This window comes from Oncorhynchus kisutch, linkage group LG10 (assembly GCF_002021735.2).
Source record: "Oncorhynchus kisutch isolate 150728-3 linkage group LG10, Okis_V2, whole genome shotgun sequence".
NCBI lineage: Eukaryota > Metazoa > Chordata > Actinopteri > Salmoniformes > Salmonidae > Oncorhynchus > Oncorhynchus kisutch.
The window spans coordinates 59,587,552-59,601,108 of NC_034183.2; the positions used below are offsets into that span (position 1 = coordinate 59,587,552).

The 13,557-nt window shown below is 44.1% G+C and overlaps 2 protein-coding genes across 2 annotated transcripts in view; both read left to right on the plus strand.

The window, feature by feature from the left end:
* The first annotated feature begins 291 nt into the window (after positions 1-291).
* Positions 292-11,135, plus strand: LOC109891964 (activating transcription factor 7-interacting protein 1). The gene is made up of 12 exons (XM_031834329.1): positions 292-521; positions 733-1,592; positions 1,799-1,995; positions 2,239-2,367; positions 2,481-2,555; positions 2,677-2,747; positions 3,031-3,140; positions 3,267-4,343; positions 4,465-4,575; positions 4,702-4,821; positions 4,905-4,972; positions 10,488-11,135. The coding sequence occupies exons 2-12, from the start codon at positions 740-742 to the stop codon at positions 10,977-10,979; spliced, it is 3,303 nt and encodes a 1,100-aa protein (XP_031690189.1). The 5' UTR covers positions 292-521; positions 733-739; the 3' UTR covers positions 10,980-11,135.
* A 1,318-nt stretch (positions 11,136-12,453) lies between these two features.
* The window catches only part of LOC116375878 (glutamate receptor ionotropic, NMDA 2B), a 44,128-nt gene continuing 43,024 nt past the window's right edge, over positions 12,454-13,557 (plus strand). The window contains exon 1 of the mRNA XM_031834348.1: positions 12,454-13,280. The gene's annotated coding sequence lies outside the window, so the exon portion shown is untranslated. The remainder of the gene's footprint in view (positions 13,281-13,557) is intronic.

The following is a 13,557-nucleotide window of genomic DNA, read 5'->3' on the forward strand; positions in this document are numbered from 1 at the left end:
AGCACTCATGCTGAATGCTGCTAGGTGACATGAAAGGTCAAAAGCGGTGTGGGAGGAGCACCCTTCTCAAATGGAACAGTAGTCTGGGCTGCATACTCATGCTGTCAACATAGCAGCATGGTGCATCGTTCAGAAACATCTTTTGCATGGAACGTCATAATTTTCAAACTAGCTTTCATTGGGAAGGCAGATAGTGTTTTTATATATATATATATATATATATATATACATTTATTTATTTGCATGTGAAAACAGAATCCTACTCATTACTTCACTTGCTTAACCCAATTTTTTTTGGGGGAGGTACCGTTGGGCAGAGCAGGGCACCTGGCTCACGCCCAGGAGGCAGCCCCGTTCCAAAACAAATGCAATCGCTTTTCACCCGGTGCAGAAACCTCCCACCAGGCCCTGAAACCCGTCACTGAATCAATCACCTGCTTGAGTTGCCTGGCAGGCTTTGCACTCTACCAATCAGAGTTGACAGGGTGTAAAGAGGAGGAGGTGCAGCTGCATGATTGTGGGTGTGTCCTATCTTGTACTTCAACAATAGTGTGTACGGGAAAGTCAGTGCTCCCACTTCTATTTGAATTTAATACACTTCATTAATGAAGAGATTAATGAAAATGTTTGTTTTTAATTTGCATGAATCAAATGCAAATAAGTAGAGTAAAACAAAAACAGAATTGTACATGATTGACATTCTTTTGCTCGTTCTTCTCCACCACCATTCAGATCAAGCATGGATGTTGCTGTCGCAGAGGAACCCCTGAGGAAAATTTTCAGAGCAAAAAAGACTATGAAAGTCAGCGATCGACAGCAACTGGAATCCCTTCACACCACTCTCTCCTCTCCATGTTCTTTGCCATCCCCACCTCAGCCAGTAATGGTAAATGGGAAGCACTGTGAAGATGTGTCTATGGAAGTAGATAAAGAAATACATGGAACTACACATTCCACCACTCATGCCCCATCCTCCCTGACGGCCACATCCCTAACCACTGAGACCTCTGAGGAACCAACAGCCTCTGAATTACTGGTTTCTTCATCACAGAACATACACTCTGATGTAAAAGATGTTCAGGAAGAAGGAGAGGGGGACAAGGAGTCTACATTACCCAGCCTTGAGGTAGAAGACAAAATGAATGGACTGGGAAAGGTGGATAGAAATTCCAAGGAGGATGTTATTGTTTCCTCTCCTGTGAGTTCAGAGAAAGCAGTAGCAGTAAGAGAGCGTGAGGTTGATGGTATGGAAGTAGACCTGGTACCAGGTACCACTCCGGACACAGTGCCCATATTGAACCCTGCTGCCTCCCTCCTCCTGCCCTCCAACACGGGTGTAGAGTCTGTCTCTTCCCCTTCGCTCTCCCCATCATACACGGCAGAGTCAGACCAGGAGGTCAGGCCAGGGTTCCTGGTGCTTAGTGAAGATGATGATGTCCAGGATGAGAGTGATAAAGAGGAGGAACAGAGGGAAAGTGAAGGAAATGTAGAAAAAGTTGAGGTTAACATGGAGAAGCCAGAACAATTTGAAAGTGGTGCTCCAGTTGACTGTCTGTCCCCTTCATCACCAATGCCCCTTCAGATTGATGAAGGTAATTCTATAGTCTTTTCCAATCCCAACTGAAGCACCAAAGTGATTATGTCAAGTTTAGTTCATATGTTAGCTAGGTTGCAGGAATTGGTCATATTTCTGACTTCAACTGGCCTGTTGGCTAGCGGAGATTATTTTTTTCAAGATGTTAGCTTCGATAATAGCGGTGTTTTGATATTATAATGTTTTGTGTTCTCTCTAAACAAGAAGAGGAGTGTGCTGCTCTACAGAAGAAACGATCCTTGTCTGGAGACTCGGAGGATGGTGGTCAAAAGCAGGGAGAAAGAGACTTGGAAGTGGTGGAGAGGCATCATAAGAGGCCCAGAGTAGACTGTGAGGAGGTGGAGGCTCATGTGGAGCTGAAGATCAGTGGGAGCGCAGAAAGGCAACACAAGCTAAAGAAGGTTTGTCCTTCATTGAGATGTTTGATTTATTTATTTATTTAAAGAAACCATGTCTCAGTTCCCAAGTTGTAGTCATGTATCCTGAGTTGCATGGCATATTTTTGACAATTTTATTTTATTGGTGCTACCTTCTCGTGTTATTTATTTAAAAAATCTCCATTGGACTGGTTTTAAGGTTAAACAAATAAAATAACCTTCCATCTTTTTTCCTCACTTGCCCATTAAAATCCCTGTCCTCTGTAGGTGGTGCAGCAGCTTGTTGAGGAGCAGTTGTGTGTTCTGCAGCTCACACTATTTGACAAGAGTCTTCAGGGGCTCAGAGACAGACTGGACAAAATAGAAAAGCACCCGAGTGCACTCAAGAGCTTGCAGGTCAGTTGTCAGAAGATGAGAAATAAAACACAAACAGGGTAATCTAGGATAAAGACATTGGAATGTATTGCCCATTAGACAAGCAAATCCATGCTCCACGTGTGCCCTTTCAGGCAAAGATTGGCCGACTTTCTAAGAAAGTTGGAACTGCCATCCAGGCCAGGGAGAATGCCAAGAAACTTCCAGAGGTGAGTGAAAATGGAGGCAATTGATCTTTCAATGATGACTGTGATTTCAGAGAGATCTTTTTTGAAAGATTGATGGTACCATTGGAACTCTATACAAAGTGCTCTTCCCTATATTCATCAGGTACTGTTGCCACCTACCTCTACTTCTGCCACAGCAACCACCCAAGCAGGATCAGGAATTCATGACCTGAGGTAAGTCAATGATTTGAAGTGTAGCAGCGTGTCCCAATTAATCAGAGGAAAAAAACATTTCACCAGAGGGTAACCCAAAGAAATAGGTGCATTGACAACGAAGATTCAATTTGTCATTGAGTTATTTGGGATAAAAGCAATTGATTGGATGCACAGTGACGTCATACTGTATCTCTCAGCATCCACTTATGTTTGTGTTCACCATCATTCTCCACTGAGCAGCCTTTTGATCAGCTTCCTGAATCCTCTGCCTGTAATCATTTCCTCTCCTCCTTATAAACAGAACAATGGGGAACAACATACCGGATCCAAAGCCTAATGATCAGAGCAGTCAAACCCCTACTCCTGTATGTACTGATCAGGGCTGTCAAACCCCTAGTCCTGTACCCACAGGTGAGCAGGAGGGAGTTTTCTCTTCATCTTAATCTGTGTGTTTTCTTTAACCAACTAATAATATCATTGTATACAGTCTCTTCCTTTAACATTTTTTTTCTTCTCAATTTCTTTCTCCTCCACTAGCCCCCTTGCTACCTTCCCCCTCTTCCACAGCCTCAGCCGGATCTCAACCCACATCCCAAACCTTGATGCTGAGCACCTGTGTTACCCCAGCACCCGGCCCGTCCGCCTTCCCTCTCCAGTCATTCCTCATACAGCTGCCTGGTGGAGGGACAGCCATCCTTACCAACCCAACCAACTCCCAGCTAATCCCAGTGTGCGCACTTCCCGCCATGACGAGTTCCACTACGACACCCACCACTGCCTTCCTCCTGCAGAGGACTACTCCCTACACCCCTGCTGCTCCCAAGCCCCCCTCTGCTTCTGCCCTCTTATCTCATTTCGCTGCCACACCCACAACCACGACTACACCCACTGACTCACCAGCTGCCACAACGTCCCACATAACCACACCCATAACCATGCCCAGGGCCACAACCATAACCACAACAACACCCTGGGCCATACCTATGACCACACCCTGGGCCACAACCATGACCACACCCTGGGCCACAACCACAACCATAACCACACCCAGGGCCACAACCACAACCATAACCACACCCAGGGCCACAACCACATCCATAACCACACCCAGGGCCACAACCACATCCATAACCACACCCAGGGCCACAACCACATCCATAACCACACCCAGGGCCACAACCACAACCATAACCACAACCATAACCACACCCAGGGCCACAACCACAACCATAACCACACCCAGGGCCACAACCACAACCATAACCACACCCAGGGCCACAACCACAACCATAACCACACCCAGGGCCACAACCATAACCACACCCAGGGCCACAACCACACCCAGGGCCACAACCATAACCACACCCAGGGCCACACCCAATATCTCCCACCCTGGAGCCACTGGGACAGTCGGCAGGCCCAGCTCCAGTGTGTCTGTCTCCGTCTGTGAGTCCATTCGGCTTGTGTCTGTGGCGAACTCCACTTCATCCTTACCAAGTTTCTCAATGCCAGCCACCACAGGCACTCAACCCTCTGTGCGACCAGCTGCCTCTGTGCATCCAGCTGCCCCAGCACAACTAGCTTCCCCTGTACCACAGGTGCCTGCAAAAACAGGTTAGCTTACACCTCAGAAGTTTGGCTTGTTATCTTGGAAGAGTAAATGTAAGTAGTTTGTTTTGCCCAGATTCTCAGTGTCATTCTGAGAAGCTGTGTTTTCCTACACTCTCCTATGTAGGTAGTGAATCTACAAATACTCATTCAGACTCCACGCAGGCATCTCACCCTGCCAAATCAGAAGCATTCATAGACCTGACAGAGGAGGAGGATGATGATGACGATGTTCTAGGTAAGATTGATATTCCTTTCCCTCCCTCTTCCTTTTGGTGAGCAGTATTTTATGATTATTATTATAGAGGCCAGAAGTGCAGTGAGTTGTACATCTCCTGAAGTTGTCCCCATGTGTTGTGTGCAGTTACTGGAGTGCTGAAGGCTCCTGTGGCTTTGAAGGCCTCACCCTCGCCTTCAACAGCGGGTCAGCGAACAACAGCCACACAGCAAACAGCCACCTCCACTTCAGTCGGCACACAGGCCGGTATGTGGTGTCTTGTGCCAACACTGTCTGTGGTTATGTTGACAGAATACCCAGATTGTTTTTCTCTTTATTTATTGTTTCAGTGAGGTCATCTCTTGGTCAGACTTCAGCTGTTGGATCTCCGCATGCTGTTTATCATCGCCCTCTGCAGGTGAGACTACCAAATATTTGAAAGCCGAGCAACCGTCTTTCAATACATGGGCTGCGTTTTAAACTTAGAAAAGACACACCCTCCTCCACTTACCCTTGCCTTATGCAATTGGGGGAATCCCCGTGGCCATCTTTGTTGTCGGTCCAAATTATTAGCCAAGCAAGAGAAGTTGGCAACGGAAGCCCCTCAGCCCTCGTTTTTGATCGCGTTTGCAAGTGTACAATTTAAGAGGTCGACCGATTAATCGGAATGGACGATTTTAATTAGGGACAATTTCAAGTTTTCGTAACAATCGATAATCAGAATTTTTAGACCGATTATGGCCGATAACATTGCACTCCACAAGGAGACTGCGTGGCAGGCTGACTACCTGTTATGCGAGTGCAGCAAGGAGCCAAGGTAAGGTGCTAGCTAGCATTAAACTTCTCTTATATATAAAAAAACAATCTTAACATGATCACTAGTTAACTACACATGGTTGGCAATTATTACTAGTTTATCTAGCTTGTCCTGCGTTGCATATAATCGATGCGGTGCCTGTTAATTTATCATTGAATCATGGCCTACTTCGCCAAATGGGTGATTTAACAAGCGCATTCGCAAAAAAAGCACTGTCGTTGCACCAATGTGTACCTAACCATAAACATCAATGCCTTTAAAATCAATACACAATATATTTTTAAACCTGCATATTTGGTTAATATTGCCTGCTAACATGAATTTATTTTATCTAGGGAAATTGTGTAACTTCTCTTGCGTTCTGTGCAACAGAGTCCGGGTATATGCAGCAGTTTGGGCTGCCTGGCTCATTGCGAACTGTGTGAAGACCATTTCTTCCTAACAAAGACCGTAATTAATTTGCCAGAATTGTACATAATTATGACATAACATTGGAGGTTGTGCAATGTAACAGAAATATTTGGACTTAGGGATGCCACCTGTTAGATAAAATATGGAACGGTTCCGTGTTTATCTAAAATAATAAACGTTTTGTTTTCGAAATGATAATTTCCAGATTTGACCATATTAATGACCTATTTCTGTGTATTATAATTAAGTCTATGATTTGATAGAGCAGTCTGACTGAGTGTTGGTTGGCAGCAGCAGGCTCATAAGCATTCATTCAAACCGCACTTTCCTGCATTTGCCAGCAACTCTTCGCTGTGCTTCAAGCATTACGCTGTGTATAACTTCAAGCCTATCAACTCCCGAAATTAGGCTGGCAATACTAAAGTACCTATTAGAACATCCAATAGTTAAAGGTATATGAAATACAAACGGTATAGAGAGAAATAGTCCCATAATAACTACAGCCTAAAACATCTTACCCAGGAATATTGAAGACCCATGTTAAAGGGAACCACCAGCTTTCATATGTTCTGAGCAAGGAACTTAAACGTTAGCTTTTTTACATGGCACATATTGCACTTTTACTTTCTTCTCTAACACTTTGTTTTTGCATTATTTAAACCAAATTGAATATGTTTCATTATTTATTTGAGACTAAATTGATTTTATTGATATATTAAGTTAAAATAAGTGTTCATTCAGTATTGTTGTAATTGTCATTATTATATAGATAGATAGATAGTGGGGCAAAACAGTATTTAGTCAGCCACCAATTGTGCAAGTTCTCCTACTTAAAAAGATGAGGCCTGTAATTTTCATCATAGGTACACTTCAACTATGACAGACAAAATGAGAAGAAAAAAAATCCAGAAAATCACATCGTTCGATTTTGAAAGAATGTTTGCAAATTATGGTGGAAAATAAGTATTTGGTCACCTACAAACAAGCAAGATTTCTGGCTCTCACAGACCTGTAACTTCTTTAAGAGGCTCCTCTGTCATCTACTCGTTACCTGTATTAATGGCACCTGTTTGAACTTGTTATCAGTATAAAAGACACCTGTCCACAACCTCAAACAGTCACACTCCAAACTCCACAATGGCCAAGACCAAAGAGCTGTCAAAGGACACCAGAAACAAAATTGTAAACCTGCACCATGCTGGGCAGACTGAATCTGCAATAGGTAAGCAGCTTGGTTTGAAGAAATCAACTGTGGGAGCAATTATTACGAAATGGAAGACATACAAGACCACTGATAATCTCCCTCGATCTGGGGCTCCACGCAAGATCTCACCCCGTGGGGTCAAAATGTTCACAAGAACGGTGAGCAAAAATCCCAGAACCACACGGGGGGACCTAGTGAATGACCTGCAGAGAGCTGGTACCAAAGTAACAAAGCCTACCATCAGTAACACACTACGCCGCCAGGGACTCAAATCCTGCAGTGCCAGACGTGTCCCCCTGCTTAAGCCAGTACATGTCCAGGCCCGTCTGAAGTTTGCTAGAGAGCATTTGGATGATCCAGAAGAAGATTGGGAGAATGTCAGATGAAACCCAAATATAAATGTTTGGTTAAAAACTCAACTCGTCGTGTTTGGAGGACAAAGAATGCTGAGTTGCATCCAAAGAACACCATACTTACTGTGAAGCATGTGGGTGTAAACATCATGCTTTGGGGCTGTTTTTCTGCAAAGGGACCAGGACGACTGATCCGTGTAAAGGAAAGAATGAATGGGGCCATGTATCGTGAGATTTTGAGTGAAAACCTCCTTCAATCAGCAAGGGCATTGAAGATGAAACGTGGCTGGGTCTTTCAGCATGATAATGATCCCAAACACACCGCACGGGCAACGAAGTAGGGGCTTCGTAAGAAGCATTTCAAGGTCCTGGAGTGGCCTAGCCAGTCTCCAGATCTCAACCCCATAGAAAATCTTTGGAGGGAGTTGAAAGTCCGTGTTGCCCAGCAACAGCCCCAAAACATCACTGCTCTAGTGGAGATCTGCATGGAGGAATGGGCCAAAATACCAGCATTGTGTGAAGACTTACAGAAAACGTTTGACCTCTGTCATTGCCAACAAAGGGTATATAACAAAGTATTGAGAAACTTTTGTTATTGACCAAATACTTATTTTCCACCATAATTTGCAAATAAATTCATTAAAAATCCTACAATGTGATTTTCTGGATTTTTTTTCCCCCTCATTTTGTCTGTCATTAGCTGAAGTTTACCTATGATGAAAATTACAGGCCTCGTCTTTTTAAGTGGGAGAACTTGCACAATTGGAGGCTGACTAAATACTTTCTTGCCCCACTGTGTGTGTGTGTGTGTGTGTGTGTATATATGTATGTATGTGTGTATATATACTGCACAAAAAAATAAAGGGAACACTTAAACAACACAATGTAACTCCAAGTCAATCACACTTCTGTGGAATCAAACCGTCCACTTAGGAAGCAACACTGATTGACAATAAATTTCACATGCTGTTGTGGAAATGATATAGACAACAGGTGGAAATTATAGGCAATTAGCAAGACGCCCCCAATAAAGGAGTGGTTCTGCAGGTGGGGACCACAGACCACTTCTCAGTTCCTATGCTTCCTGGCTGATATTTTGGTCACTTTTGAATGCTGGCGGTGCTTTCACTCTAGTGGTAGCATGAGGCGGAGTCTACAACCCACACAAGTGGCTCAGGTAGTGCAGCTCATCCAGGATGGCACATCAATGCGAGCTGTGGCAAGAAGGTTTGCTGTGTCTGTCAGCGTAGTGTCCAGAGCATGGAGGCGCTACCAGGACACAGGCCAGTACATCAGGAGACGTGGAGGAGGCCGTAGGAGGGCAGCAACCCAGCAGCAGGACCGCTACCTCCGCCTTTGTGCAAGGAGGAGCACTGCCAGAGACCTGCAAAATGACCTGCAGCAGGCCACAAATGTGCATGTGTCTGCTCAAACGGTCAGAAACAGACTCCATGAGGGTGGTATGAGGGCCCGACGTCCACAGGTGGGGGTTGTGCTTACAGCCCAACACCGTGCAGGACGTTTGGCATTTGCCAGAGAACACCAAGATTGGCAAATTTGCCACTGGCGCCCTGTGCTCTTCACAGATGAAAGCAGGTTCACACTGAGCACATGTGACAGACGTGACAGTCTGGAGACGCCGTGGAGAACGTTCTGCTGCCTGCAACATCCTCCAGCATGACCGGTTTGGCGGTGGGTCAGTCATGGTGTGGGGTGGCATTTCTTTGGGGGGCCGCACAGCCCTCCATGTGCTCGCCAGAGGTAGCCTACTGCCATTAGGTACCGAGATGAGATCCTCAGACACCTTGTGAGACCATATGCTGGTGCGGTTGGTCCTGGGTTCCTCCTAATACAAGACAATGCTAGACCTCATGTGGCTGGAGTGTGTCAGCAGTTCCTGCAAGAGGAAGGCATTGATGCTATGGACTGTCCCGCCCGTTCCCCAGACCTGAATCCAATTGAGCACATCTGGGACATCATGTCTTGCTCACTCCACCACAGACTGTCCAGGAGTTGGCGGATGCTTTAGTCCAGGTCTGGGAGGAGATCCCTCAGGAGACCATCCGCCACCTCATCAGGAGCTTGCCCAGGCATTGTAGGGAGGTCATACAGGCACATGGAGGCCACAAACACTACTGAGCCTCATTTTGACTTGTTTTAAGGACATTACATCAAAGTTGGATCAGCCTGTAGTGTGGTTTTCCACTTTAATTTTGAGTGTGACTCCAAACCTCCATGGGTTGATACATTTGATTTCCATTGATAATTTTTGTGTGATTTTGTTGTGAGCACATTCAACTATGTAAAGAAAAAAGTATTTAATAAGAATATTTCATTCATTCAGATCTAGGATGTGTTATTTTAGTGTTCCCTTTATTTTTTTGAGCAGTATATAAATCGGTATCTGCTTTTTTTTTTATCCTCCAATCTGTATCGGCATTGAAAAATCATAGTCGGTCGACCTCTCGTACAATTATGTTCACTCCGGGGCCTGAAACGCCTAACCTTAAACTACATTACATTACATGGAGTAGTCAACAAATGTAAACAAGTTAGACATTTTGCTACTAATGCACATGACGGCTCAAACACTTATCATAAAAGTAATGATGTTTTTGTTTGGTTAGCTTTTGGAAACAATAGTTTGCGCACAACTTTCCCTGACATCACACTTATACATTGTAATTTTCGATGTATCTGATATAGTAGGATGGCTAACATTCGATGTCTGCAGGGATGTTGTCTTCTAGCCAAGATTATGAAATGCAATCATAATTGACTGTAGCGCATATAAGGCACACACAACAGCTACCAGTGGTTCCATGATGACTGAAAACAACCATGAAATGAACGAGTGACACATTTCCGGGCAAGAGCGGTACATTTAAAAATACATTTCTTCTTCCGTCGCCCCTTGCACCTGCAAGTGTCAACTCGTCAGATGTCATGATACGTCATCAGAAGTGTCCATTTAATTTGAGGGCTGAGGGGAGAGGGTGTGTCTTTAAGTGTTTGGAATGCAGCCACAGAATACTGCATGTTCCAGAATGTTTTCCAATTGGAAGAAAATGTACATATTGGCCTATAATCAACCAAAGAGAGTCAACATAGAAAATGGATGTGAAAGTTGATCAAATTCATCTTTCAGGGCTCCCCATCTGAAAGTATTGCCTCCGCAACAACCACTTCTTCATCTTCCATACCATGCCCCCAGCCCTCTCCCCTTCCCCCCTTGCCTGTCCCACCTCAAACTATCAGCCTGCCCCTCGAAGCGGCCAGCACCAGCCCTCCACAGCAGCCTCTGCTCAAAATAACCCGGGTTCCGAGCCAGAATGACGGCATCGTGCTCTCCTGGTCTGTGATTGAGGTAGACAGGAGCTGTGCTGCCGTGGACAGCTACCACCTATACGCCTACCACCAGGACCACTCTGGCCCCAGCACACACCCCCTACTCTGGAAGAAGATCGGGGAGGTGAAGGCCTTGGCTTTGCCCATGGCCTGTACACTTACACAGTTTGTCTCTGGCTCCAAGTACTACTTTGCAGTCCGTGCCAGGGACGTGTTTGGTCGCTTTGGACCATTCTGTGAGCCTCAGTGCACTGACGTCTTAACGTCCCCTTCACCGAAAGCTCCAATTTAACCAAATGATAAGATTTAAGTTAATTTGTTGTGTCAAGTCAAAACGAGGAGAAATATTGATTCTGTAGATTTATTTATTTTTTCTTCTGGTAACCAAGGTAGCCAAAGTGAAAAGTTCAGTAAAGCTTCTGGCAAATCTAATTGCTCTATTTTCAAATGAATGTGTGTTTGGTATTTTTTTATCAGAATTTTGCACTCAAATCATATTTGAGCCCAGGTGTTTACAAGAGTGACTTGTTACTGGAAAATGTTGTTGCCCATCCTGGTGAAATGTGTTGGCCCCATGTGACCACTGTCTGCCTGCCGTGTGTTTGACCACATGGGTGCAGCATTGTACCAAAATGGTATCTTTGACACAGGACGAGAGGATTTGAAAATCAAACCTGAAAAGGCCTGGTCCTGTTTCTGAAAGGTTATGGATAAAGTATTCTTCTCCTAGTTTCCTGAAGGTATTTGAAAACTCAAACTTTTTATTGCAATTGTCAGTCTAACTGAAAGAACATACTATGAAGGCCAGAATGACCATGTTATTATATGGTAATACACAGTAGTTTTGCATCTCATTAGACATGAACCTGCCAAAGCCTATGTGACCTCTTTTCCTCCTGCTCAATTCCTGCCACTGGAGGACATGTTCTACAGTTAAATGATACATGATCTAGGGCCTCCTGTGTCATTTTTTTTCTATGGATGTAATTGGATGTTTTTTGAACCTCTTTGTAATTTGGCTTGAACAGAACTAGTCATGTTTTCATATTGTCAAACTAATAACTTCAAAAAGTAGGCTACCTGCGTGTGTTCGTCTAGTCCAAAATTATTCCAGCATCCTAACATTTGATGAGTAGATGAATGGGAAGAGACATCCGTTACGAAACACCAAAAATTGTAATGACATTCTGTGATTTTTCATTAGGTCTACACTCTTGTAGGCTGAATTAATTGATGCGTCTTTGACAAAAGGACCTTTTTTGTAGAACGAAAAGTTGGGATGCCTGAAAAGGGGCTGAGAGATGGGACTGTCCCGGGATGACAAGTGCAGCCACGTGGATATATAGATTTTAAACCATGACCGGCAGGGCTGTTTGTTTTATTTTAATATTTCTGTCGCAGTACAAATGGCATTTTAAAGAAATAATATAATTGTTCAATTAGTATTATTTAGAGACCCCGCATTTAGGGAGCCTCATGTCTCATTCAGGGGACCCCCCCTGGACCCAATGTAATTCACACACTATCTGCTGATCGCTTTGTCTGATAGTCTTAATGGCTGGTTACAAACATGTAAATAAATGCATTGGACTTGACAACAGATTGACCGAAAGGTTAAGTACCAAGAAATATGCAGACTATTGTAATTGTTCATTAAAATGTTTATAAACTATACTGGTATATTGATACTTGACTCTAGGGGGAGCTAGTCCCTTATCAGTTTTATTCACACTAACACTGGTTCCTAGACATTTATTGGAAAGGCACCCCCTCCTCTCTCAATGCATACTAATTCTGCGAGAGGACCCTCCTCCCTCCCCTCCCAGATTTCTCAGGGATAGGCGGGAGGGGACAGAGCATTTTCAGTTCAGTAAGGCAGGCAATGCTTGTCTTATAGCCCCATGTCTTTTTCAGTCAGCAATATTGATGAGCCACTGCAACATGTCTAACCTGTGTGAGTGGTATGTACTAGACCAGAGCTAGAGGAAAAGAACATGTTTTCATCTGGATGGGGAGGCTTGTTTTGTTGAAAGAAGAAAGAAGATGAGCTGGGAGGGGGAATAACTGGCAACTGCCATTCCCCCCTTCCACATAGAGACAAGAAAAAACGGAGGCTACTGGAGTATTTGTTTTTTTCTTTCGTTCTTTGTTCTTCTTCTTCCTCATCGCCTTGCTGGGAGGTGCTTTATCTTTTCATTTGCTTGCTCTCTCTGTCCTCTGCCTCCTCATCTATTTCTCCATTTACCTGGTCTACAATTTATTTTATTTATGAACGAGAAAAGGAAGGAAAGATTTTTCTTTTTTAAATTCCTTATCCATTCTCCCTTCCCTTCCCATTCCTATGACTCCCAATCTTTCCCCCGTTACCCACGCTCCTCCTCCCCCCATTTCTCCACTCACTGTCCACCCCATAACTTTGGCTAGTTTTTGAATCCATCAGTGTTTCAATTATCCAGATTTTTCCACCAGAAAAGACTGGTTGATGACACTATTTTACCTTTTTCATGTTTTTACCTTTTCCTATTTTGTACCTCTTTTCGTCTCCCACAATCCTTTGCATCTCTATTTTGGGGATTCTTATTTATATTTATAGGTAGGTCTCTTAGTGTTTAGTGTCCGTCTCAATCTGTTTGTGTGTGCATTTTTGTGTGTGTTACACATCCACATAACACACACACACACACACACACGTTAATCCACAGTATGGCTTGTTAGAGGAATGGTTCTTTCATCAAATCATTCAGCTGGTACTTTTTTTTAATGACATGCCATCCTATGCTCTTTCTCTCCATCCCGAACATCACCTTTTTGCTTTTGACCTCCATCAAAACCACAGTGATACATCCTACAACGCCTTCCTCTCTTCTCAG